At 43.4% G+C, this 26829-nt stretch overlaps 2 protein-coding genes across 2 annotated transcripts; one reads left to right on the top strand and one right to left on the bottom strand.

Moving 5' to 3' along the window:
- Nucleotides 1–1689: 1689 nt before the first annotated feature.
- LOC138982894 (bis(5'-adenosyl)-triphosphatase enpp4-like) lies at nt 1690–20349 on the bottom strand. Its single transcript, XM_070356291.1, has 7 exons — nt 20082–20349; nt 7511–7804; nt 5719–5883; nt 5004–5218; nt 4348–4473; nt 3681–3920; nt 1690–3172 (listed from the first exon to the last, which is right to left on the bottom strand). The coding sequence occupies exons 1-7, from the start codon at nt 20149–20151 to the stop codon at nt 2861–2863; spliced, it is 1422 nt and encodes a 473-aa protein (XP_070212392.1). The 5' UTR covers nt 20152–20349; the 3' UTR covers nt 1690–2860.
- Nucleotides 14997–25724, top strand: LOC138982893 (uncharacterized). Its single transcript, XM_070356290.1, has 2 exons — nt 14997–16273; nt 24089–25724. Exons 1-2 carry the CDS (start codon nt 16157–16159, stop codon nt 25511–25513), a joined length of 1542 nt encoding a protein of 513 aa, XP_070212391.1. The 5' UTR covers nt 14997–16156; the 3' UTR covers nt 25514–25724.
- The last annotated feature ends 1105 nt before the right edge of the window (nt 25725–26829 follow it).

The following is a 26829-nucleotide window of genomic DNA, read 5'->3' as shown; positions in this document are numbered from 1 at the left end:
TTGGATTAAAAGCAAGCTCTGAAAATTAAATATATAAAAATTATTATCAAAATTAAATTGTCGAAATCAATTTAAAAACACTTTCATCTTATTCCTTGTCGGTTCCTGATTCCAAAAACATATAGATATGATATGTTTGGATTAAAAACACGCTCAGAAAGTTAAAACAAAGAGAGGTACAGAAAAGCGTGCTATCCTTCTTAGCGCAACTACTACCCCACTCTTCTTGTCAATTTCACTGCCTTTGCCATGAGCGGTGGACTGACGATGCTACGAGTATACGGTCTTGCTGAAAAATGGCATTGCGTTCAGTTTCATTCTGTGAGTTCGACAGCTACTTGACTAAATATTGTATTTTCGCCTTACGCGACTTGTTTTTTATATTTAGTCAAGTTTTGACTAAATATTTTAACATCGGGGGGGAATCGAAACGAGGGTCGTGGTGTATGTGCGTGTGTGCGTGTGTGCGTGTGTGCGTGTGTGTGTGTGTGTGTAGAGCGATTCAGACTAAACTACTGGACCGATCTTTATGAAATTTGACATGAGAGTTCCTGGGTATGAAATCCCCGAACGTTTTTTTCATTTTTTTGATAAATGTCTTTGATGACGTCATATCCGGCTTTTCGTGAAAGTTGAGGCGGCACTGTCACGCCCTCATTTTTCAACCAAATTGGTTGAAATTTTGGGTCAAGTAATCGGCTTCGACGAAGCCCGGACTTCGGTATTGCATTTCAGCTTGGTGGCTTAAAAATTAATTAATGACTTTGGTCATTAAAAATCTGAAAATTGTAAAAAAAAATAAAAAATTATAAAACGATCCAAATTTACGTTTATCTTATTCTCCATCATTTGCTGATTCCAAAAACATATAAATATGTTATATTCGGATTAAAAACAAGCTCTGAAAATTAAATATATAAAAATTATTATCAAAATTAAATTGTCCAAATCAATTTAAAAACACTTTCATCTTATTCCTTGTCGGTTCCTGATTCCAAAAACATATAGATATGATATGTTTGGATTAAAAACACGCTCAGAAAGTTAAAACAAAGAGAGGTACAGAAAAGCGTGCTATCCTTCTTAGCGCAACTACTACCCCGCTCTTCTTGTCAATTTCACTGCCTTTGCCATGAGCGGTGGACTGACGATGCTACGAGTATACGGTCTTGCTGAAAAATGGCATTGCGTTCAGTTTCATTCTGTGAGTTCGACAGCTACTTGACTAAATATTGTATTTTCGCCTTACGCGACTTGTTTTTTTTTACCTCCGTTGCATGCAAGGCCGGCTGCTTCAACCCATCTTTTTTGCCTCTTTCGTCTTTTTATATTTAGTCAAGTTTTGACTAAATATTTTAACATCGAGGGGGAATCGAAACGAGGGTCGTGGTGTATGTGCGTGCGTGTGTGTGTGTGTGTGTGTGTGTGTGTGTGCGTGCGTGTGTGTGTGTGTGTGTGTAGAGCGATTCAGACTAAACTAGAGAGAAAGAGAGAGAGAGAGAGAGAGAGAGAATTGAATTGAACTTTATTTTACAATTTTACAGAGAGAGAGAGAGAGAGAGAGAGAGAGAGAGAGAGAGAGAGAGAGAGAGAGAGAAGGGAGCCATGGTAAGGAGGTAAAACGTTTCAGATGTAGTCTACCCTAAAAGTGAGGTGTACCCCATGAATAAAATAAACAACCTTGAAGGCTGGATTGAACATGACTTTTATTGTATTAAGCTTTCGTTCTCTGTGAGTACACTATACATCACTGCTAAGGCCGCAACACACGCAGACAAACACTAAATTAAAAAATATAGTCAAACATGCTCTGGCCCAACCTCTTAATAACGACCACCTGTCCTTTACCACCACCCCAAAGGGTCCCAGAAGAGGTTCTTTACTACACAAGGGCTACACATAGCAGGGGCGGAGCAGTTAAGCAAGAGGGAAGGGGGGGAGGGTTACAACCTGGGGTCCAAGTCCCCCTAAAGCTGAAGAATTTTAGCTATTTTATCAACAATTTGTGGCTTATCCTTGATTTTACACATGATCAACTGGTGTCAGCAGCCACTCATTATTTCTTTTAAAGTTAGTATTAAATAATGGCAATTTACAGACAGAAAATGTTTTTTTTGGCAGCCGGGGGGGGGGGGGGGCGGAACCCCTGTAACACCCCTCCCCCCTAATCAGCCCATGCACAGCATATATCGTTGATTAGGTTAACCCAATTAACCGATCCTGTTTATTTTCTGGCGACCTAAAACAGAAGAAAAACATCAAGGTTCAAAACCACTGGATCATAATCTGAAAACAAGAATGTTAGGTAATAAGAACGTTTATTATAGACCAAACAAAAAGTTACATTTGTGACACTCCACCACGAAATGAGTCGCATGTCACCTCGCGCGGTTCTGCGCTAGGCAAAATATAAGCCCGGGGGGTTACTAGTAACAGTGTGAGGGTCACCATAGTCACAGGCTTATATAACTCGAAAAGTGTTCACTCTTTTCTAAAACGGTTTTCACCACTAGATAGAGAATAAAAACTTCTTTCAGAAAATGTAAAAATATGAAAATCATGAAAAGGTGACATGCGACTCATTCCGTGGTGGAGGGTCACATTTGTCTATAATAAACGTTCCAATTACTCACCATTCATGTAATTTGATCATGAATTTTACAACGTTGGCAGTCAATCTGTGTTTGTATTTTTGCTGGATCATAATAAGGTCCCCAAAAATGAAGCGTCATCATGAAAATTCAAACCAGACAGTTTCAGGTTTATGCTGAAGAGACCGAAATACACTCAAGGAGCCGACCTTATTTAATCAGGTACGGTGCCCTCGTATGCAACTTTCTGCGTGTCGAATGCCAACAGTTCAAATACATAAAGTCACAGATAAAACAACACAAAACAAAAGGTGAAGTCCACAAGGCAATCCGGTGCTAGAACTAGTCTGAGACTGCTGCAAGAAGGCGCGGGTGGCGTCCAAAGAACCGTTGTGGGGTTTGGGTTCAATTCCCAAAAGTTCGCACAAAAGAGGGTAAATATCCACAGAACTGATGGCGGTGGTGTGAGCTCCCTTGCGGAAGTTGGGTCCTCTCGCGAAGAAAATCGGTTTCATGGAAGACAACTCATTGTCGTATCCGTGATCTCCTTTGGCACCCCAATCCAAGAAGGCTTTGGGATCCTGAGGGGGGGGACAAAAAAAGGACAAAAAGGTAATAAACGTTAATTTGACAAACCAGACTGCTGCGTTCTTTTTGAATCCCGCGATTGAAAATAGCAATTACAGTGGAATGATCTTGCTGCGTAAGGTTTTTATGTTTTTTTGTTTTAAGTAGAAAAAATAACAACTTAAGGCTTTTTTTCAGATTTTTTACAGAACAGAACTTACTTTACTGCGCACAATGTGTTGTACAAGTTCAATATCACAGCGTTTTCTGTTGAACTACATACACATGGTTACAGTATAAAGAACACAGACACACGTTCATGCGCCACACCCCCGAACACCACAACTTCTACCACCAACCTCGAGTCCAACAACGGACGCAACATTATGCAACACACAAACAAAAACTCAGCAACAACAAAATCACAACGGCAAACAATGTTACAAAACACATTTTCGGCGTCAAAACTCGCGGCGAAAACAATGATACGAAAAGCAACCGTTTTAAGCTACAACAACTCACAGCTGCCAACTCCCAACCCTCATCCGCGATCACAATTATAGGCATGATCCGGCGATGATCCGTGTAGTGATACCTCTCCGGTATGTCTTCCTTCCGGTACGCCGTCAGGTGATCCACCTTACGCAGCGCCGCCATGACGTCATCTTCCCGTCCTGCCACAGGCATGATGGCGGTAACGGGGCCGCTGTCTGGCACGCGCTGAACGAGGCTTCGATCAACTTTGTCGTAAAGGTTTATCATCTGCACAATGTTTCCAAATTAAAGGTGACATACTCTCTCTCTCTCTCTCTCTCTCTCTCTCTCTCTCTCTCTCTCTCTCTCTCTCTCTCTCACTCTCTCTCTCTCTCTCTCAGACTCTCTCTCTCTCTCTCTCTCTCTCTCTCTCTCTCTCTCTCTCTCTCTCTCTCTCTCTCTCTCTTTTAAGATCATATCCCTCGCTTAAGATCGAATTCCTATAAAATAAGATAAAATAAACATTTTTAAATACCCAGTACGCAATTATTACATATCTGCGGCCTAAATGTCAATGCCACACACACACAATCTTAACTTGTGTCAATATCCCTGGAACAGTAAAGACCTTTTCACTGAGATTTTCACTTTGAAAAACATGAAATTTCAACTTGGAATGCAGGGCCCGGCCCGCAACTGCAATAGTCAAACTCACCTTCTTCTCCAAATTAACATCAGCCATGCCGTGGTCTGACGTCACAATAACGTTGACGTCATCCCCAAGTCCCGCGGCATCCAAGGATTCGAGGATCAGACCCAACACGCCATCCATCTCTCGTACCTGCTCACTCACATCGTCACAACACTGTGAGCAAGGACACTAAACTAAATTGTTCGATTTAGGCCTTCTCAGTCATTCAAACGAGACCCCGTGTAACGCTCAAGACGCAGTGAAACTTGTCTGTAGCGACCACCAAAGGGATCGTCCAACCAAAAGTTGTCTACATAAACAAAATTAATGGTGGTTATGGAATGGAAAATGATGTAGAAAAGAACCTCTTCCGGGGTCCTTAATGGCCAGGTGGTCGTTATCAAAAGGTGGTCGCCAGAGCAGGTTCGACTGTAAATTCCACTGTTGCACGGGTTAGCAAGTTGTTAAGCCTCGCCCTCATTTACTGGTCTTCAATGTCACCCAAAACGACTTTGTCATCGAACAACATCAACATCAACAGCGACATCGACAACACTCACTTGACGTACGGGCCACTATTACCACAATCACCAACCAACCACACCATCGAACACCACAATCAGCGAAAATCACATCAACAAAACCAACACCGACCACCACCACATCAAAAACATGAGCACCTTGTCAGCAGTTTGCTTGGCGAAAGGACCGTATGTGTGTCCCGTTGTGTCCGGCTCGTCAAAGTAGAGCGCTACAAACTGCATGTTTTGCTCGTGCAACCAATCCACGGCAGTTCGTATTCGATCTTCATACGTCATCTTTCCTCCGTAAGCGAGCCATGACGTAGGTCTGGAGCCGTGGTTTTCTACGTCACAGCCGGGCCAAAAAATGGTGCCTGGGATAATATGAGGAGAAAGTCCGCTTGTGAGAAAGACAGGAGCCCGGAGGAGGACGAAGGGATGGTATATGGTATGGGGTTCTCTGTGTGTGTGTGTGTGTGTGTGTGTGTGTGTGTGTGTGTGTGTGTGTGTGTGTGTGTGTGTGTGTGTGTGTGTGTGTGTTTTAGACAACGTAGTTTCTCTTGTTTAATATCTTCGGTTACTGATTTGAATTTAAATGAACTGATAAATAAATACAGCGAGTAGCACCTAGCTCGTCATTTTGGGCAGAAGTTCTTCACCTCCTCTACCTCGATCCCCTCCTCTTTCCCCTCTCAACCACCCGCCACCCTCTGCACACTCACACACACAAACACACACACACACACACACACACACACACGCGTGCGCGCGCGCATACACATACACGCGCGTGCGCATACACACACACGCGCGCGCACGTACACACACACACACACACACACACACACATACACACACACACACACGCACTGACCTGCTTTGAGACCGGCCTTGACCGCACTGACCCAGATTGGTTCCGCGCCTTCCCACCATAGACTGGCATTGGTGTCGGGTCCAGAGTAGGTCAAAGTGAAGGCCGTATTGGAATCCAGGTCATACATATTGTTAGCTACCACGCCGTGGCTCTCCTCGTACAGTCCTGCGATCAAGATGTAAGTTTGTTTTAACTTCTGGTTGACCGGATCATTCCGCTATTTTACTGCACATTTTTTTTTTCAACCGTAACATAAATCGCCAATCGATCAGTAAGCCTACTTTTGCATTTGACATTGTTTTGTATCAAACTAAACCTATTGAAATGTTAATTCAGCTTGTTTTTAGGAAGGTGAAGGACCACTCTTGTTCAATCCTGTGACGTCGATGAAAGCAGTTATGACGTAAAGTAAACATAACTGTGGGCTGAGCTCATGTGTGCAATTGTGCATCTAACTGCACGGCCGGGTGACGTACCTGGAAGCTATGATAAGCTGATGTTCTGTACACAATTATACCACTTTACCTGGGACGAAGACAGATCAGCAACTTGACACCTTGACGTATTGCAGATTACGAGTTATTATTGTGAAATATGGAATTAAGTAAGACAACAACAGTCTACCTGTTTCCATGGTATAGTGCAGGGGATAGACGATGGTTTTGTTTATATGGCGTTACCATGGCAACAACAGTGAAAGCAGTCTACCTGTTTCCATGGTATAGTGCAGGGGATAGACGATGGTTTTGTTTATATGGCGTTACCATAGCAACAACAGTGAAAACAGTATACCTGTTTCCATGGTATAGTGCAGGGGATAGACGATGGTTTTGTTTATATGGCGTTACCATGGCAACAACAGTGAAAGCAGTCTATCTGTTTCCATGGTATAGTGCAGGGGATAGACGATGGTTTTGTTTATATGGCGTTACCATGGCAACAACAGCGAAAGCAGTCTACATGTACCCATGGTATAGTGCAGGGGATAGACGATGGTTTTGTTTATATGGCGTTACCATGGCAACAACAGTGAAAGCAGACTACATGTACCCTTGGTGTAGTGCAGGGGATAGACGATGGTTTTGTTTATATGGCGTTACCATGGCAACAACAGCGAAAGCAGTCTACATGTACCCATGGTATAGTGCAGGGGATAGACGATGGTTTTGTTTATATGGCGTTACCATGGCAACAACAGTGAAAGCAGTCTACCTGTTTCCATGGTATAGTGCAGGGGATAGACGATGGTTTTGTTTATATGGCGTTACCATGGCAACAACAGCGAAAGCAGTCTACATGTACCCATGGTATAGTGCAGGGGATAGACGATGGTTTTGTTTATATGGCGTTACCATGGCAACAACAGTGAAAGCAGACTACATGTACCCTTGGTGCATTGCACGGAAAAGATGATGGTGGTAACACTTGTTTAAATATGACGTCACCATGATGCCAGTCCACCTGTAACCATTGTACTCAGGGTGAAGTGCAGTGGACAGATGATGATTGTAAAACCTGTTTATATGATGCAACCAATGTAACCATGGTCACTGTAGTGCATGGAATAGGTGACGGTGGTGAAGGCTTTTAATAATAGGTAACCAAGGTAACAAAAATAAAAGCTGCCAACCTGTAAACCTGCTGTAATGCAGAGGAAAGATGATGGTGGTTACCAAGGTAACAACAGTGAAATCAGCCTACCTGTAACCATGTGTAGTGCACGGGAAAGGTGACGGTGGTGAAGGCTTTTTAATAAGACGTCACCATGGGAACAACAGTGAAATCAGCCTACCTGTAACCATGGTGTAATGCAGGGGGAACGTGACAGTGGCGAAGGCCGGGTTGACATGGTCCACACAGCTACCACTGTCCACCAGACGGCTAAAGTTGCCCAGTCCTTTGACCTTGTGGATGTAATCCCAGCGAAAACCGTCCATGGATACGAGGAGGACTTTGCTGCTGTACACCCCCCCTCCTGCCGCCGTCGCCAGCAACGTCAACAGCATTAACATCGCCAGAGAAGCTGTGGCCGTTTTGTCTGACGATCCTTTACTTGTACAACGGGTCTGCTGGCTCATGTTGACTTCTGTCGACGGAAATTAACGCGGGTCTGCATTGAAAACGCCATGATTATTCACGCATATTTGCTGTGAAATACGCAAAAACATTAGGATATCACGGGTAGTTATTATCTTTGGCAATGATCCCAGTTACCAATAAAATAAAGTTATCACTTAAACATCTCAATTTCTCAGTGATCTCTTGTAATACTTGTTTTTAATCGTCGGTTGTCACACAACTGACTGAAAAGCCAAATCAAAACATGTACTTATTCTGCTCTCCCAAGCATGAACGTGTTTACTTCTTAAATTCAAAAAGAAAAATAACTCTTGACAAATTGTGCAATTAGATTGGAATAAATTTGACCAAAAAAACCTGCTTTTCACTGTATATTCTAATTGTTCTACCGAAGAAAAATAGCAATGTCAAGTTCCACTGAAGAAAACTCTAACTTCCTGAACTCAAAAGAAAGCCATTCACAGTTTATCCAAGTTCTGAAGTTCCGGCAAAAGAAAGCCCTTTCTGGCGCACCTTGCTGCTACACTTGTCCCTCTCAATGTTTTTTTCTCTCCTGTTTCAGAAATGGTTGCACGTGCCAGCTATGAATGTTCAGTGTTTTTCACCACACTGGCGCTTTCTACAGGCACTCGATGCTGAACAGAGCAGTGTGTATTTATATCGTGATAGTCATCGTATGTGCACCCAGCATAATCATGGAAGGTTAAGTTAAATGTGTATCGTACACGATGGTACTGTGCTAATCACAGTGACAATTGTGCGCAAAATCTACAACGGATTATTCAAGATGGAACAGAAAGGGAGAGAGAGGTTGGGAGTGCGGGACGGAGACAGTGAATGAGAAAGCCAAAGAGAAAGAGAGAGAGAGGGAGAGAGAGAGAGAGAGAGAGAGAGAGAGAGAGAGAGAGAGAGAGAGAGAGAGAGAGAGAGAGAAAGAGAGAGAGAGAGAGAGAGAGAGACAGAGGGAGAGAGAGGAGGGGGGGGGGTGCACCAGACAGACTCAGTATCTCAGTCACAGACTTACAGACTCCCGCAGTGGGGCACTGCGGTTATGAAATTAAAGGCCCCTCCTGTTTTTGGAACCGCAGGAGCTTTCTAGTTTGCTGTTAAGTAGATTTTTGGTTCCTCTTTCCTGTCATGCTCTCTTTTTCTTCATGAATTCTTTTCTTTTTTCTGCCTTCTTGCTCATTCACCTGTATTTTTTCCAAAAATCTCTTCTCTTGCCGCTTTTTTCGCGATTCATGTATAGTTTAATCTGTTAGTGTTCTGATGTAAGTCCAGCAGTAGATAGGTTAAGCCTATTTTAACATACTGGAAACTGGTAATCTTCCACACAAGTAATGGGTTAGTGCATTTGTAAACAGGAATCGCTTGACAAGTGGCCCCCTTCATCCCCCCCTTCCTCGTCCTGATATGGCTCTGCGTAGTCGGCTGGACGTTAAGCAACAAATAAACAAACAAACAAAAAAGACTTACAGACAGAAATAGCATTAACGAGCATGAAAACTGGACCCATAAAAAAGAGAACAGAACTGCACAACAAGAGACAAGATTCAACTCTCTTTACTGAAACAGTTATAAACTGCAAAACTCTAAACTCCTGTTTTCTTTCAAGCGGCTGTTTGTGCCAAGTCAGACTGAGTTGGCGTGAGAGATCAGCAGCTATCCCAGTAAATGGCTTCCTGCAATTACCTGACTCGCCCTTCTGTATAAACAACATCCTGCCTGTTAATGTTAGGTTTGCATCAGGGGGGGTCGACATTTGCACAAGTACTGAAAGAGAGTGCTAAAGACTTTCGAAGTCAGAGAAAAGTTGTTTTTACGTCAAGTGTTGACTGAATGTTTTCAGATAGACCATGAAGTGAGACGAGGGTGGTGGTGTACTTGTGTGTGTGTGTGTGTGTGTGTGTTTGTGGGGAAGGGGGGGAGGGGGGGGGGGGTTGTAGAGCGATTCCGAGAAAACTACTTCTGGCCAGATCTTCATGAAACTTTCAATACAAATTCTTCCAGACGATACCCCGAATTTGTTACCTGTGATTGAATCTTTTGTAAAAGAAAAATTATTCACACATTAATTTGCTCCATTTTTGTCTCTTTGTTTTAATTTGACTGTTTCATGTACATTGTATTTCCAAAATGAGTGCCTTATTAAAATAAAACCTTTGATTTAACATACCGAAGGATAAAAGAGTTTTTATCATGATGAAATCGCACGTCCTTTCCTGTGATTCGGGATTGAAATGGATTTCTTGTGCAAGTTGCGGACAGGACGCTTGTCGGCCGTTTGCTTTGACATTTCTTTGAGTTTTCTAATATCTGTTCAGAGTCGTAATTCTTTAGAAGCAACGACAATCGCAAGTGGTGGAGTGGTGTAAATGTACCTGTGATAATAATGATAATGATAATAATAATAATAATAAGTGGACATGTGTAAGTGCCTAATCTATGGCTCTAGGCCCTTTACAAAAGAACATATACAGAATAGAACATACAAATGTACACCCTACATAAAACAATTAACCATACGGACAAAAATCACCACATGTACTGTTCACACAATATTCATATATGTGCTATGCACACTATATATACACACATACCCAGCGAACACTTTCAACAATCATGCCAACTTTGTGGGAGAGGAGTACGTGCAGAAATGGAATGGAAAAGACATTAGGCCGGGTTGGTGTAATATTGTGTGAAAAAGAAAGTTTTCAACTGTTGTTTGAAAGAGCTGAGAGAGGTGCAGTGTCTGACAGAGAAAGGAAGAGAGTTCCAGAGTGGTGGTGCAGCACAACAGAAGGTTCTTGCTGCGTGCTGATGAGAGGGTATTCTAGCGTAATAGTGCAGATGTCCGGCTTTCGTGACAGGTGCACTTTTGTCAAGTTAGTCAAACATAGTGCAACAAAGAGTGTCCTTTCCTGAGTGGGGGCTGTCTAACAACGACGAGGCCCACATTACGTGTAGCTGCTCTATACGCCACATCTTTGATATTAATATGTCAACTTGCCTCCCCCCTCCCCCCACACCCCACCCCCTTTTTTCCATTTTGACTCTATGAGAGCGGAAAGGGGGGGGGGGCGTGTGTGTGGTGCGTTCGTACGTGTGTGCGTGCCGGGTTGTTATGAACGTGCTATTGGTTGCACGTGAATGTGTTTGAACAAGTCTGTCTTTCCCTCCGTCCGTCTGTCGGTCGGTCGGTCTGTTGGTCGGACTGTCGTAATCAATACAAACTATTGTTTACAAACGCCTTTCACACTGTTTAAGATCCTATTCTGAAGATGTGAAGACAAAATCTACAAAAATAAGCGTCGTGAATGGAAGAAATCACCACTGCAGCGTAGTTCTAACCAATTTTCTTTGAACACGCGTGACATTCTAATGGGCAGAATATACCTGCGCAGTTTCAGCGGCACAGACGATGCAGCCCGCTACACTGACCGGCGTTGCGTGAAAAGAAAATAGGCCAAGTACTCGTCATAATCCCTATCGCAGCATCAATAATAGGCAGTGCGTCGTCTGTATCGCTGACTCTGCGCAGGTATATTCTGCCCTTAACAGGCACACCTACGCCTTTTATATGACAATTTAATTGCCTGAGGGTTAAGCCCAGCTTACATGACTCGTTCCTCTTTCTTTCTCTCCCCTCCATTCAACATTCGTATAGTCTACAAACACCAGACTGACACACAGATCTGCAAAATCGATTAGTCTTTGACAGAATGACATTTTTTTGCACTAACCAACATAAATCAAACTGTGCACCTCTAAGGATATTGTTCACTTTTTCAGTGACGGTGACGTATCTTTGTAGCGCTTTCAAAATTGAATCAAGTGAATTTTCACTTGTGGCTATTGTTGTTCTGTTTGTGAAACGTGCTTGCTGAATTTTCTGAAGATAAATGGTACTTGTTATTTCCACTTCTCTGAGTCTTTGAACCGGCGTGTTCAATACATGCTTTTTAAGGCTCGCCGCGGTTACATGGAACGTTCAAATAGTCACAAATTACACTGTTTTACTGTTGATTGACTTAATAATGCTTGATAACCGTAGCATAAACAGTTAAATTCAGTCATGTTTGTTCGTTTGTTTGTTCTTCTGTTGTTGCTGTTGTTGTTGTTGTTATTGTTGTTGTTGTTTTTGTTTTTGTTTTTTTTAAGCTGGGTCGTTGGCTGGTTGTTGTATCTTTAATTGTACTTTTGTCGCTTTGTTTTGTTTTAAAACTGACCGTCGAGGTCTTCCGAGTTTCAAAAATGATCAAATATATATCTGAGCATCAATTAATTTCACACTGACGATAAATCAAATACAGAACTTTCCGAGCACGGTCCATTTTTGTCTGTGTGAATAATATAGGCCTACTCCCCTTATTTTCGACTGGCCAGGTTCTCTCAGAGGAATGTTAACGGCGTACAGAAAAGATGTCTCCAGGTCTGGAACTAACAAACACGTTAATTTCTACTCAGTCGACTTTTGTTGACAAAACCCGAGAAGATTTAACGCTTGTTCAGCAAAGAAGTCTCCAGTCTCTGTTTACAGAATTGCAATATATCTTTAAAGTCTGCCTACTCGCTTTCAAGAATGACAACGACCACGACCACGACACACGTTCGTTACAATTACATAATGACCAAGCTTTATCTACGGATCTGTCCAGTTACCACTGAAGGGAGCCACGTTTTTGGCCGGACAACTGCCGTACAGTCCGAAGCAAAACCGTTCCGGACATGTTCCATTGTGTGGTCAAGTGAAGCTGGTTGCGTTCGTAGGAAAGCCTTTGATATCTGTTTTCTTGTCAACCGAAATATCTCAACCACCTCATTGCCACCCCCCCCCCCCACCCCCTCAGACAATTTGTGTTGCTTTTGTATAGAATGACAGTTGTGATATTTATCACGTTACTGTGAACTAATCGCACTCCGTCATTTCAGTAATGGGTGAGACGTTCGACAGAATTGTTTGATATTCAATGTAGCTCTCTTTCTGTTCGGATCGTCTCTGTCTGGCTTTCCCCTGAACAGGCGTATGAAATTGCAACTCTTTTTGTGGTCAAGCACTGAGTCTCATGTTTGTCCTTTGCAAAATGAGCAAGTATGAAGGAAAGAGATGTTAATATCACGTTGCTGTTTTTGTGTGTGTTTTGTTTGTTTTGTTTGGGGTAATTTTGTCGATAACCGAGAAAAAGATAATATGCTCCGTTTGCTCGATGCCTAGGTGCGGTTAAAGGCTGACATAGTCCTATTTAATTAGTTTAATTACTTCAAGGCCTTTTCCCATCGTTGCGGGGATGTATAAATTAAGCTTCCTGCAAAGTTTTAGGTTTGAAGTCCTTACCAATTACGAGAAATAATTAATTCTTTATTGCATTGTTTAGCAACAGTTCTCCAGGACTTGGGCTATTTTTAGACCGTTGACGTCACTTCGTGACGTTTCGTAAACCAAAGATGGCGTTTGAGACTGTTCTGTTTACATTCGACACTATCAACACCACTTTGCAATACTGAAATAATTTTTTCTGTGTTCGAAAGCTACAGCCAATCGTTATAATATCCCCTTAGGTACAGTTTTATAACATTATTGGCACATGTAAACAATATGAATTAATTAATGAACGCTACGAATATGGCAGCCTTTAAGAGGTAACATGGAGAGAGAGAGAGAGAGAGAGAGAGAGAGAGAGAGAGAGAGAGAGAGAGAGACAGACAGACAGACAGAGAGACAGACAGACATAGACGGAGACAGAGAGACAGAGAGAGATAGAGACAGAGAGAGAGACAAAGAGAGAGAGAGAGACAGAGAGAGAGAGAGAGAGGGGGGGGATAAAAGAGAAACAAACAGACCGCAGAGCCCAGCGAAAATCAACAATTATTGTGAACTTTTTTTTCGCAATACAAATTCTGAAGGTCATCACAGGCGCTATCGATACCTCCGTTGTCCACCAGCAGAACTTGTTGTTGCTGTTGTTGCCAAAACACTGGTATCAAAGTGGGGAATAAGTCAAACTGCAAATAAAACTATTATGCCGGACGTGTTAGTTTTTTTTCTTTAATTGTTAGGTTTTTAAACAGTAGGCGTTTTCTTTCGTAAGTATAATGCAACGGACAGACTACGCGTCTGCAGTGTTCTGTACTGGATAAGCCCCTAACGTTGAATTGATGTGGATGGATTGTACTTAATGGGTGGAAAATAATAGAGAGAAGATTGAAGACATGCAGGCCTTAAGGTGGTGAGTATTTTTATGGCGAGTCGAAATGTTCATCTACTCGCCAAATGTGAGTAAAGTTGCTGAAACAAATTGTTAGTTTGGCTAGTAAAATTTGCTCTCTGGCTAGTACATTTTCAGAATCACTAGCCAAAGGCGAGTACACCATTTATTGAACTTTCAGGGCTCACATGTTTTATGACTGAATGTGATGTGAGTACTTTATCTGTGATTTCTTTATTTGATGTTATTCAATTTACTGTGTCGCTTGTTGTGTGTGACGAGACACACACACACACACACACACACACACACACACACACACACACACACACACACACACACACACATTTCAATTGTGTTGTTTCGTATCATAAAATATTTTTGTCTAATTTCCAAGCCTTTTTTTTCCAAAGTGGCGTTAAAATAACTCAAAGCTGCATGATTTTTTGACAAAACACATGTAATAGTTTTAAAGTCGGTCGTGTTGTTCCTGTTAAAACTTTGACGTCTACTTTCAGCGATCAATACCGCTCTGACACAAAGCGTTCTTAAAATAAACAAGAAATTCCTCCGAGGTAGGAAAAACACCCCCGTTGGTCAAAGGGAAATAACCATTCTCACTGCCACCAACTGAGAAGGTTATTTCCCTTTGACCATTAATATGTCCCTCTATAAGTCCTTGTAGAATCTTAATCCACCAATAACTCCCTAACCGTGTGTTTGACTGGTCCCAATTTTTGTAAGGACCGTCTCAGGAATGTATAGAACCTGTTCACCAAGTTTGGTGACGATCGGTCCGTTCATTCTTGAGATCTATATGCGAACACAAACACACAAACACACAAACACACAAACAAACAAACAAACACATCGACCGAAACCTATACACACCCCTATACCGGGGGTGTAATAAATGATTCCTGCGCCTATCTTTTACCCCTGTCTCATACACACACAATCTTTCTCTTGACTCGACGCCTGCACCCTGTCACAAATGTTCCTTGTGTTCGTCAACACACACACCATTTCATGACACGCATGAACGCCGGAAACCAGTAGTGGAAAGTCATGGTTTTCTTTCTAAGCGGCATATATGAGAGCAAAATATAGGTGTTCTGCTGTGTAAAGAGTGGATGGCATGCCTGTGCATCCTAAAACAAACGCAAGTTCTAATGTTTTGAGATTTTTTTGTGTGAAAAGATTTTTGATTGTGGTTTTTTTGGAAGTGCCTTCATGAAAGTTGTGTGGAGGTGATTTCTTCATAAACAATTTTTTGGAGGTGATTTCTTCATAAAAATGGGTTGGAGGTGATTGCTTCATAAAAATTGTTTAAAGGCATTTTCTTGTGGAAAAAAAATAAGGTGAGAGTTCATCAGTTTCGCAAGAAGAAAATATTGGAAGTGTTTTTATCCCCATCAGCGTAAGCTACGATACTGTACTGTTGTTTTCATTATAGAAAGCAGCAAAAGATCAAAGATGTTTTCTGTTATGCAAATGGAGTAGATAACTTCAGCGTTCTGAGTGCCAATACCCTAGACAGGTGATTCGTGTTACATTTTGCTCTCAGTATCGGGCTATCAAACGTGAGTTTAAAAGGACAACTTACACGTACATAAATGTAAGTGTCAGGTTGGAGAATCGCTCATAACAGTTTCCTAATCGCTTTGAGGGCGAGGATTTCAAGGACTGTGACTCTTTGGAACGAACAGCTCTTCTGGGAAGTCACAGAGAACCAAAGAAACACGGACGCAACAAAACGTACGACGGTTGCGGCACAACCACCACCACGGCCACAGCAATTACCACCAACAACAACGACAACACTCGTGGGGACAAACAACTTTACCATAAAACAGTGGCGAACGATTCGAAAGCTGGACTCAGTAAGAACTATGGTGGCAACAACCACGTCACTCTTGGGGACAAATAGCACTGACAAAAAAATTGTGGAGATTGGCTAAAAAAAAAAAAGAGAAACACAACGGACATCACCACCTCCACCCCCACCTTTTTCTGGACGATCAGCTGATTCGAAGCGAACGTCTAAAGAAAGTAGAGAACATTAACAAAACCACACAAAAACCGGAAACCATCACCACTACGACCACAATCATCCCCACCACCAACACCAACAACGCCAGCAACAATAAGCCATGATGAGCAAGGAGGTACGAGACCGGGTAAGACCGTGGACCCATGTGCCCGGTCCCAGAAAGAGGAGGGAGAAAACGATGATTGCCGTGCCCACTGTGGACACGTACAGACAGCACGTAAGTCGCTCTGATGTGTCAAAGTCGTCTTTACATTTAGTCAAGTTTTGATTTCTGTTTATAGTTACGCCAAGAACAACATTATTTATTATTATAGTGGAGTTTTGCAGCCTTTTTCGGGTATATAAGGTATTCAGATGTCTTTTGACAACTTTGAAAAGATTGCCTCGGTCTGACCAACAACAACCCCCCAAAAAATATCCCCAAAAGATCAAACTTCAATTTCGGTTCGGTTCCTTTCTTGGTGACGTTACAGACAATCTATTTACTCAGTTCAAAAACACTTTTTATTTACCAACCATATACCACTGTTAAACTAATTTCGTCAACCATCTGAATTTTGCGCCTCGAAAAAAAATAGGAAAACCCCTTTTGTGTTCCTCTGAGTAGACGTCTCCCTCAACCTCAAAGGTAATCTCAGAGCAAATACCTGTTGCAATACCCATATTAACTTTTCATGGCAGTCTGGTTATGTTGGCATGACTGTCACAGGAGCTATAGCCTGTTGTCTCATCGGGACAGTCAGCACAAACACAAAGGGTATGCACGAGAGACCTCGATTCTTCTGTGTGCCCTTGTCAAAAGAAGCTAAAAAATCTGTTGACATGAAATGTCGAATGGCTTGTCGCTTGACAAGATTTTAGGGGGATCATTTAAATAAATTTGTGAACATTTTGATTAAGTTGAAAGTTAGTAAGAAGGAAGAATTATAAGTACAAAGAAAGGAAACAAAATGAACACCAAGTAAGATCTTCCAGACTAGTGCCAGATCTCAAAGTATTTCTCAACAAGAGCTGGCCACCCACACGCACTTTTCATGACAAATCCTTCTCATATCAGGTAAGGTATTTAGAAGCAATGCAAGTTCACAAACGAGCGTGCAGTACGCAAACTGTAGCTTTAAAAAAACAAAAAGCATTATTGTCTGTTTTGCTTACATGAATCAACTTCGAACATTCTTCAACGCGAGCAACAAATTGTGTTACAGACCAGCGCACACATACATATATATTTGCGCCTGTTATTTTTTCTCATTCCCGTTGGTTGGCAGAGAAGGCCTATTAGCTATGTCTCACAAAAGCGCCCTGTTCTGTGTTCCGTACAATTTCATTTCTATATTATGTTTTTCGTATCATGCCATTATGCAAACGTCTTGACTAGGAACTCCTGTTGAAAGAGGACAGTGTTGTTCGAGGCATTCATGCAGTTCCTTACCCAGTAGCCTATATTTCCTTTTCATGTCTTTTACACGTTGTCGTTTGCAATACTAAGTACGACAAACGTATATTATTGATAATGACAGGTGACTAAATGCACAAACAAAAACAACACAAATACGTTGTTTCTCTTCAACATTGAATTTGCAAAAACATGAAGACAATAATTTTGTGAAAGCTGCCACCTGCAGAGCGCGCTTTGATATTAAGATGAGGCTGTTGCTTAGCACCAGTGAGTATCTCTCTGTGGCAGAGCGAAGATTTATTTGTCAATTATTTCATTATTATGTATTTTTTTAAATGTATAATATCTATCAATCTTCAGTGAATTTCATCAATGAGATAACACTCTCCCTTTACGTAACCATAAAGGCAAGTGGAAAACGTGTGACTTTGTTAACAATCACGTTAGAAGAGCCTGTTTAGGGGAGAGTACTTTCAATTGACAAAAATAATCATGTCTTTCATTAACAAAAGATACCGGAAGGAGGAGAAAGAAAGAGAGAGAGAGAGAGAGAGAGGGAGAGAGACAGAGACAGAGACAGACAGACAGACAGACAGACACAGAGCGAGACAGAGATACCGGAAGGAGGAGGGGAAAAAAGAGAGAGAGAGAGGGAGAGAGAGAGAGAGCGAGAGACAGACAGACAGACAGAAAGATAGATAGACAGACAAAAACAGACAGACAGACAGACAGATAGATAGACAGACAAAAACAGATAGACAGACAGATAGATAGACAGACAAAAACAGACAGACAGACAGGAAGAGAAACAGAGACAGGCACAGAGACAGACAAACAGAGATACTGAGAGAGAGACAGACACAGAACGTCAGACAGACAGAGACAGGCCAAGAAACTGAGAGACACAGACAGACAGACAGGTGAGAAAGAGAGAGATAGACAGATAGGCAGACAGCCCGAGATAGCAAGAGAAAAAAAGAGAGAGAGAGAGAGAGAGAGAGAGAGAGAGAGAGAGAGAGAGAGAGAGAGAGAGAGAGAGAGAGAGAGAGAGAAGGGGGGGGGGGGTCTTTACATTTTCAGATTTTCAAACACTACACAATATTATTACGTTTCCAAAAAGAACCCAAGTTATCCTTCATCCAGTCTGGGAAACTATATGAGCACTGGTTGGGAAGAAAAGTATTCCGCAATTCCGTATTCAAAAGCAAAACAAGTATTTCTCTATTGTGAACCTTTGCTGGGTTTATTGTGCCGTTACGGTCGGTAAGTTTCAGTATGACAAAGACGTCTTTGGTGACTAATTGGGCTTTAAAACACGTCCAACGAGACTGATTTCACCCTCTCCTTTGCTGAGAGGTGTGCTTATGAGCATTGTCCCTTTGGCCGCTGGAGCCAATTACTAATTGAATTAGGTTGAGTAGCCAGACAGCGACGGATGTTTACAGTAGCCACGTACATGTAAACACAAGTTTATGTAAGATTCCCAAACACTGTTAATTTTTTAATTTCAGCTATTTTAGAACCTTTGCCTGATTTCTGTCTGTCTGTCTGCCTGTCTGTCTGTCTGTCTGTCTGCCTGTCTGTCTGTCTGTCTGTCTGTCTGTCTGCCTGTCTGTCTGCCTGTCTGTCTGTATGTTTGTGTTTCGGTCTGTCTGTCTGCCTGTCTGTCTGTGTCTCTGTCTGTCTGTCTCTCTCTCTCCCTCTCTCTCTCTTTTTCTCTCTCTCTTTCTCTAGCTCTCTCTCTCTCTTTCTCTCTCTCTCTCTCTCTCTCTCTCTCTCTCTCTCTCTCTCTCTCTCTCTCTCTCTCTCTCTCTCTCTCTCTCTCTCTCTGATAATTCGTACTCCTTCACAAGGGACATGTGTCACTATAGATGATAAACAATCTATCAATCTCCAAATTAGAAATCTACTGTACTCCAATTTTATCAAGCATTCATGCGCTCACTGTTAAATATTCGACTAGCCAAATCCACCCCATGTATAATATAAGGATACAAATTTCACCTCGAATTCTATCAGTAACCGTTTATCAGTTACAGTACGCTGTTATGTGTTCGTGTGCATTCAAGTTAAAGCAAGTTAGCGAAACTCCCATGTCGCTCATCTTTCTGAAAGCAAGCAAACGAGAAAGGCTTGGAAAGAAGTCGTTAACATTCCGACACATATTGCTACGAATTGTTTCAATGTTAAAATTGTACATCGAAGTCCCAAACACAAGTTTGGTACTGATACGAGTGCGAATGCACATTAATGTTACACAATTTCGTAGTTTCTTTCGAATAGTTTCATTGTTACAATTTTAGATGGAAGTTCCAAACACAAGTTAGCTACTGACAATAGTGCAAATGTTACAACATTTCGTAGTTTCTTTAACAAAGATAAAGACTGAGTGCCATAGTCATATGCTTTATGCTAAAGACAATGAACCATCAAAACGTCAAAGAGTCTTTTGTGATAGAGGAAGTTTGCGATTGTCCCCACGCATCGTTACCGTGCGGAGATCGTGTGCGGGATCGTGTTCAGCAAGCCCTTAACTTCCTTATCGTCAGTTTTAGTATTAGTTGTAGAATGTAATTGAACTGCAAACACGATTGAAATGTGTTCGTGTCGTGACCAGCAGGCTTACCTCCAACGTTGTCCTGTGTGATAACAACAAAAGGAACCCCTTGTAGAAAGCACGCAGAAACGGATATCATTCCTCTCACAGAAATAGTGGTATCAGTATCTGTTTCCTTCTTCAGTTCGAAAATCCACGGGGGATGAGAGATTACGACGGCACTGTCTAAACCCGGTCATTCAAGTGGGCTACATACTTGTGCCTCTGAGCTGGAGATATCAGTTTTTATCGGTGCAAATGCATAATTGTCAGAAACGAAAATATGAAGATAAATGTCAAAAGATAAGATAAACCAGCTATTGGGGGGAGTTTTCCAACAAAGACAAAGGTTAGTCCTAGTTGGAGAACGTAGGATTGCAAGGGGTCGGCCCGCTATTGCGCGGGGCCGCTATTGCGCGAATCTTTAGGGTTAGGGTTAGGGTTAGGGTTAGATTCGCGCAATAGCGGCCCGCGCAATAGCGGCCCAGCCCCAGATTGCAAGGGTGTGCAAAATCTCGTTTCATTTGTTCTCTTCTGTTCAACGCCTCCACCCTCACCCAAAACCCAACCCTTTAAGTTTTAGTGTGGAGCTCTTACTGCCTTGGTATCTCTGCATCGATCATTCATGTTGCTTGACAATTTTAACAATTTGTTTCCTTTTTTTCTGGTGTGAATCAGAAACTAAAAACCAGAAACAATATCAAAATAAGTAAAACTTCCGTCCAGCTCATCGAATCGCCAGATCAAGTTTGCTAAAAATCCCTGCGGACGCATGGTTTTGTGTAAGTTCTCACAATATACTTTCCTAAGTAAAACATTAAACAGATCAACAACAAAAAAATACTGTGCCTTTAAAGGAATATTAACCAGAACAAATCTGAAAATCACTGCAAATATAATACTCCTACTTAACTGTGCAATTAAAAAATATCTGCATGGTGAAGAAAAATAAAAAAAATAAACAAAAATAAATAAAATAAAAACAGGAATTAGTAAATATGAACATATACAGACTGCAAGTAAAAAAAAGAAAGACTGAAATAAGGAAAGACAAAACAAAAACGACAGGACAACATAGGCGGAACATGAATGGAAAACTAGTCTCCTTTCCAACAGGAGTCTTCAAACTTGAGACGCAAGCTTTCAGAGAAAAACCCAAGTGTTTGCTCGCAACACGCGTAATGGAAATATGCGAATGTTTGCCCAGCTCAGAAGTCAACTGCTCCTAAACTCTCCTTGCTTTTCTCCGCATTTTGAAGAAATCGTTGACAGAAATCTGTCAGGCAGGGTCAACACAGAGAGGTTTCAAATTCAACACCAGGCAAACATTCGCACTTACAAGATTCACGTGTGGGTATTATCGGATTTGGTTTTCTCCTGGAATGCCTTAGCTTCTAGTATCGAGTGTATGATCAAGGAAAACATTTCTCCCGGATATTTTATCTGCGCTGTCTTCGTAATGGGTATTTGATGCCTATCTGAGCTGTACGCACTGATTGATTCAAATAACGCAGCTGTTTTTACAGTTCGAGTGTGGTAAGTGGTTTTGTCAGATTTCTAGTCCCACTCAACGCGCTATTATTGCTAAAGGGTGAACAAAAGAACGTCCATTCTCCTGGCGTAAGCCATTGTGGGTACACCCCCGAATATCCCCAGTATTTTACATGCAATGAGCATGAATCCGTTCTCTTATTAGACACCTACCTTAAATCAAAGGCCCGGCTACTTCCTGTGCAGAATGGAAGTTTTTCCTATATATTCATTTTGTTAGTAAGCAAGGGCGGATCTGGGGGGGGGGTTACACGGGTTACGTAACCCCCCCCCCCCCCCCCCACCACCCCCAAAAAGAGGTAATTTATTGGCCCAGGATGCACCAGATAGCTCTATTTTGCTTCTTTGGATAAAAAAAATTTTCGGGGGGGCATGCCCCCGGACCCCCCTAGAGGCTTCGGCGCCGTCAACTTGTATCTTCGCAGTCATTTTGTAACCCCCCCCCCCCCCCTCCAAAGTGAATTGATCCGCCCTTGGTAAGTGAAACCTACGTCACTCTGAGAAATTAATTCTATGAAGAAAAAAATAATAATAATAATAATAATCCGCTCTGCACAAAAAGCATCCAGACGGTTGATTCTTTGTGTGTGTCCAAGTGGAAGAAGGACGTTATTGCATGTGAAAGTCCAGAAAAGTCTGTGATGTGGTACGTGATACCTGGCTTGAGAAGAGTGGTATCTTTAAACAAAGCAGCTGTTTTCCAGTTCGAGTGCAGCAAGTGGTTTTGGTCAAGCTTCGGGTCTACTCAACTTGAGCTGAGGATTATAGAACCAAACGTTTTGACCTCAAATGACTTGAGAATATCCTACTCAACGCGTGGGGTATTATTCTTACAAAAAGGGCAAATAGACCGACCAAGCAACCAACCAACAAACCAGCTGCCGGGTTGTTGATTAGGTTGCTCTTACCTTTCTTGGCCTAGTGGTAAGGCGTCCGCCCCGTGATCGGGAGGTCGTGGGTTCGAACCCCGGCCGGGTCATACCTAAGACTTTAAAATTGGCAATCTAGTGGCTGCTCCGCCTGGCGTCTGGCATTATGGGGTTAGTGCTAGGACGGGTTGGTCCGGTGTCAGAATAATGTGACTGGGTGAGACATGAAGCCTGTGCTGCGACTTCTGTCTTGTGTGTGGCGCACGTTATATGTCAAAGCAGCACCGCCCTGATATGGCTCTTCATGGTCGGCTGGGCGTTAAGCAAACAAACAAACAAACAAACAACCCTTTCTGCGAGCCTGAGTGCTTGTGCGTGTGTAAATGTGGGCAGGGCCGGACTACCGGGGGGGTTATGGGGGTTGCGCAACCCCCCCCCCCCCCCCTAGCCTAAACATGTACCTTACTTTTTTAATTTTTTTTTTATTATTGCTTATTTTATGCCGTTTCATGCAAGGAGCGACCATTTTCCTATCTCAGAATATGACCTACCCGTCAGCTTCAGGGGCTTCGCCCCCTGACCCCCACAACGAGGGGGAGGGGGGGGGGGGGTTCTAGGGTTTCCGGACCCCCCCCCCCCCAGCCAAAACATAAAAATATTGAATGAGGTATGCATTTCTTTATTTTACATTGAGTTTCAATTTTTGGGGTATTAATCAGTGACAAAATCTGCTGCCTGAAACTGGTAATGATCATCCTCAGAATGCACCAGATTGCACCATTTTGCATCCTTTTTTTCAAAATTTTCCGGGGGGCATGCCCCCGGACCCCCCTAGCAAGCTAGGCGCTTCGCGCCGTCGGCTCGGCGCTTCGCGCCTTCACACCCATATCTTCACAATATACTTTTGAAAAAAACCAGTCATAAAATGAACTGATCCGCCCCTGCCGCCAGGGGGGACATCTCCCTGGGCCACCACTGGCAACCCCCCCCCCCCTCCTCTTCGCCTAGTCCGGCCCTGGTGGGTGTTTGTATCCATGAGTGATTGCAAAGAATGTTATGGATCTTTTTAGTGGAATTTTAAACTGTTGGTGATTGAGATGTTATTTAAGTTTTAAACCGCCTGACACTGCGAGGCAATTTTCCTTGTTTTTATAAGGACATTACAATCTTTGAGTCTTGAGTCTTCTCAGCTCTCAACATAACTCAGTCTTTTTGTTTCAGTCCGTCTATCTGTCTGTCTATCTGTCTGTCTATCTGTCTGTCTATCTGTCTGTCTGTCTGTCTGTCTGTCTATCTGTCTGTCTGCCTGTCTATCTGTCTGTCTGATCTGTCTGTCGCACACGTACTTACATATATATATATACTGTCAATCCTGAGTTCATGATACTAACTTTCTGTTGTCCTATATAGAATATACTGCCCTAGCCTCAAAGGGATCTGATGACTGTGCCATTTCTGTGCTAAAGACGGAACACTTTACTGCACGGTACACACTCAGACTGTGTCTTATTTTGTGTGTTAAGTATTAAGATTACGTTCATATGCTTTCTTCATTGTGGATAGAATTGTTTTGTGTTACGAAGGAAACACGTTCAAACGCTGGTTCGTTTTTTACAGATGGAATATGTCCAGACGGCATACCAACGTCTAAGACTCGATGCATCATGTGACAGGACTCAAACCTCCTCTTCCTCTTCTTCCTCCTCCCCTTCGCCTTCTGCTGGTTTCCCCTCCATCCTCCCTTACCGTATGACACGCAGTCACACCTTCGCCGCCTCTCCAAGGCAGTGGCGCGGGGCCGCAGCATGGAGTCCTCTACTGGAGTTCTCCTCCCCCAGTTCCTCCTCTCGAAGATCTTCCGTGGTCAGTCCTGACCCACATAAACACGAAGAGTCGTCGTCTAGAGTCCCTTCTCGTAAAGTGTCGACAGTCCACGCTCCTTCTCTGCAGCAAGGTAATAAGGGTTGTTCTGCAGGGAGGACGGTTCCAAATAGGTCTCTTCAGGTTCAAGGTCATTCAGCTATGACCCCTTTTCGCAAAGTGTCGTGGGGGGTTGACGAACAGAGAGGTGATTCACAACATACTGGTTTGAATGATCAGAGAGTCGCGTCACCCCCACATATAAACCACCCTGCCATGTCCTTGTTCACACTCACAAGAGAGGAGACTAAGATCCTTAGCCATCCAGACAACAAGCAAAAGGGATCAACTTCCAGTCGTCCGCAAGAGTCCAAAACGACGAGCAAGGACGAAGACGCTTCGTCCTCCGGTGTCAGCAGCAGGACCAGCAGTTGCCACGACATCAGAGAAGAGGCTGTAACATCCTACCTAAACCACAATGGATATAGCAGCGAGCACGTGCAACACAGTGGGGAAATGGGGTCGACGCATCCAGCACACCACACAGGAGCTTTGGAGAACGGAGAAAGTCCGAGAATCGTTGAACACCACGAACTCGAACCCAAACACCCAGAACGGGACCACAAGAGAGGGAGCGCCAGAACTGCACGTCACAAGAAGAAAGAAAGCTTGGGGTACTCCGACCACCTCTCCTCGTTGGACCAACCGATGGACATCCTGCAGCTGTGCGAGCACCTCAAGACGCGAGGCCTGGGAGAGCCTGTCATGTCCACCCACAGCCATAACGGGCCACAGACCCGCGCCCTCCCACCCGGGATGAAAGCCCGCTGCCTCCCACGCAACCCCAGCACGCGTGAGAAGATCAAAGGCCGCGCGCGCCTTGATCAGGAACTGGCCAACATGCGTGCCGCGGCCTTCTGCGAGCAGCAGCAGACCAAGATGTTCCGCACGGCGTCTGATGACCTCAGGGACCGCGACGTGCGCCTTCTCGAGGAAGAGGAGCGCGAGAACGTCCACAAGGAGGCGGGGAAGGGAGTGGCTGAGGAGGTGCTTGATGATGACGACGATGCGTCCAGTATGGTGTGCAGCCCGCTGTCCCGTGAAGAACTGTTCTGCAGGATCGAGGCGTGGGCTGACGAGGTTCACGAGGCGCTGCACCGAGGGGACCACCGTCATTCGTAGGTCACAGTTTGAGGTCACTAGGTCGAGTCAAGGTCTAGGTCGTGACGTTCAAAGAGTGCGGGAACAAGAGCGATGAAATAAAGGAGGAAATTAAAGAAATAACGAAAAAAAACTAAAGCTTTGGACAAGGCAAGAGAGAGAGAGAGAGAGAGAGAGAGAGAGAGAGAGAGAGAGAGAGAGAGAGAGAGAGAGAGAGAGAGAGAGAGAGAGAGAGAGAGAGAGAGAGAGAGAGACTGAGAGAGAGAGAGAGAGAGAGAGACTGAGAGAGAGAGAGACTGAGAGAGAGAGAGAGAGAGAGAGAGAGAGAGAGAGAGAGAGAGAGAGAGAGAGAGAGAGAGAGAGAGACCTACAGGAATACATCAGACTCCAATCTTTTCACCTTTTGTTTAACAGGTACTTGTCGTTTATGTGTCGTGTTTGACAAATTCCGGTGAATGATTTTGTTGACCGATTTGTTTGTCCGTATTCATTAAAACACACGTGTTCTGCGAAGTGCGGTCTCCCTTGTCGATTGTGTTTTGTCTTATCATAGTCTGTGTGTGTGTGTGACGGTGTGTGTGTGTGTGTGTGCGTGCGTGCGTGTGTGAGTGTGTGCATGTGTGCGTGCGTGGTGTGTTTTCCCGTTGTGTACTATGTGTGTGTGTGTGTGTGTGTGTGTGTGTGTGTATGTGCGTGGCAGTGTGTTTGTCCAGTCAAGTTGTGTGCGCGTGTGTGTGTGTGTGTGGGGGGGGGGGGGGGCGGTTGTCTGCGTCTAAGCTATCTCTCTGTCATTCTATCTCTCTCGCTCCGGCTCTCTCTCTTTCATTCTCTCGGTTTCTCGAGCTCTTGTCTCCCGGCCGACCGGCACCCCGGCGGCTCTCTCTGAGGCATCTTGAACACGCGGCCAGTACAACTGGCCTTGACACGGAACGATTCAAGGGGGGCAATCTCAGTCATCTGAAAGAGGGAAATCCAAACGCAATCCGCCTTGTTCGATTTTATGGGCTTGGACGATAGAGAAAAATAAGAAAAGCAAAAGCTGGAGTCCAGTCTGGACGAAACTGCTATCAAGAACGCAGAATTGATTTATTCTGAGTTTTTTTTTTAGCCGTAAGCGCCATTTCTCATTTCGAATTTCTCACCGCAGTGAAACCAACAAAGAGGCCTCACTCTGGAAGAGTTTCCTGCTCCGATAAACATGGCGCTTACGGCTAAAAAAAACTCAGAAAAAATCAATTCTGCGTTCTTGGTAGCAGTTTCGTCCAGACTGGACTCCAGCTTTTGCTTTTTTATTTTTCTCTATCGTCCAAGCACATAAAATCGAACAAGGCAGATTG

The sequence above is a fragment of the Littorina saxatilis genome, linkage group LG12 (assembly GCF_037325665.1).
Source record: "Littorina saxatilis isolate snail1 linkage group LG12, US_GU_Lsax_2.0, whole genome shotgun sequence".
In the NCBI taxonomy this organism is placed as follows: domain Eukaryota; kingdom Metazoa; phylum Mollusca; class Gastropoda; order Littorinimorpha; family Littorinidae; genus Littorina; species Littorina saxatilis.
Note: the sequence above shows the minus strand (reverse complement) of the source record. Positions and strands in the feature narration are given on the sequence as shown.

Excerpts from the sequence above, each read along its gene's own strand:
- LOC138982893 (XM_070356290.1), top strand. The coding sequence starts at position 16,157 with ATGATGAGCAAGGAGGTACGAGACCGGGTAAGACCGTGGACCCATGTG. Across the intron at positions 16,274-24,088 it reads TGGACACGTACAGACAGCAC|ATGGAATATGTCCAGACGGC; the intron begins GTAAGTCGCTCT and ends CGTTTTTTACAG.
- LOC138982894 (XM_070356291.1), bottom strand. The coding sequence starts at position 20,151 with ATGATATCCGTTTCTGCGTGCTTTCTACAAGGGGTTCCTTTTGTTGTT. Across the intron at positions 7,805-20,081 it reads CACACAGGACAACGTTGGAG|AAGTCAACATGAGCCAGCAG; the intron begins GTAAGCCTGCTG and ends TTCCGTCGACAG. Across the intron at positions 4,474-5,003 it reads CCAAGCAAACTGCTGACAAG|GTACGAGAGATGGATGGCGT; the intron begins GTGCTCATGTTT and ends GTGAGTGAGCAG.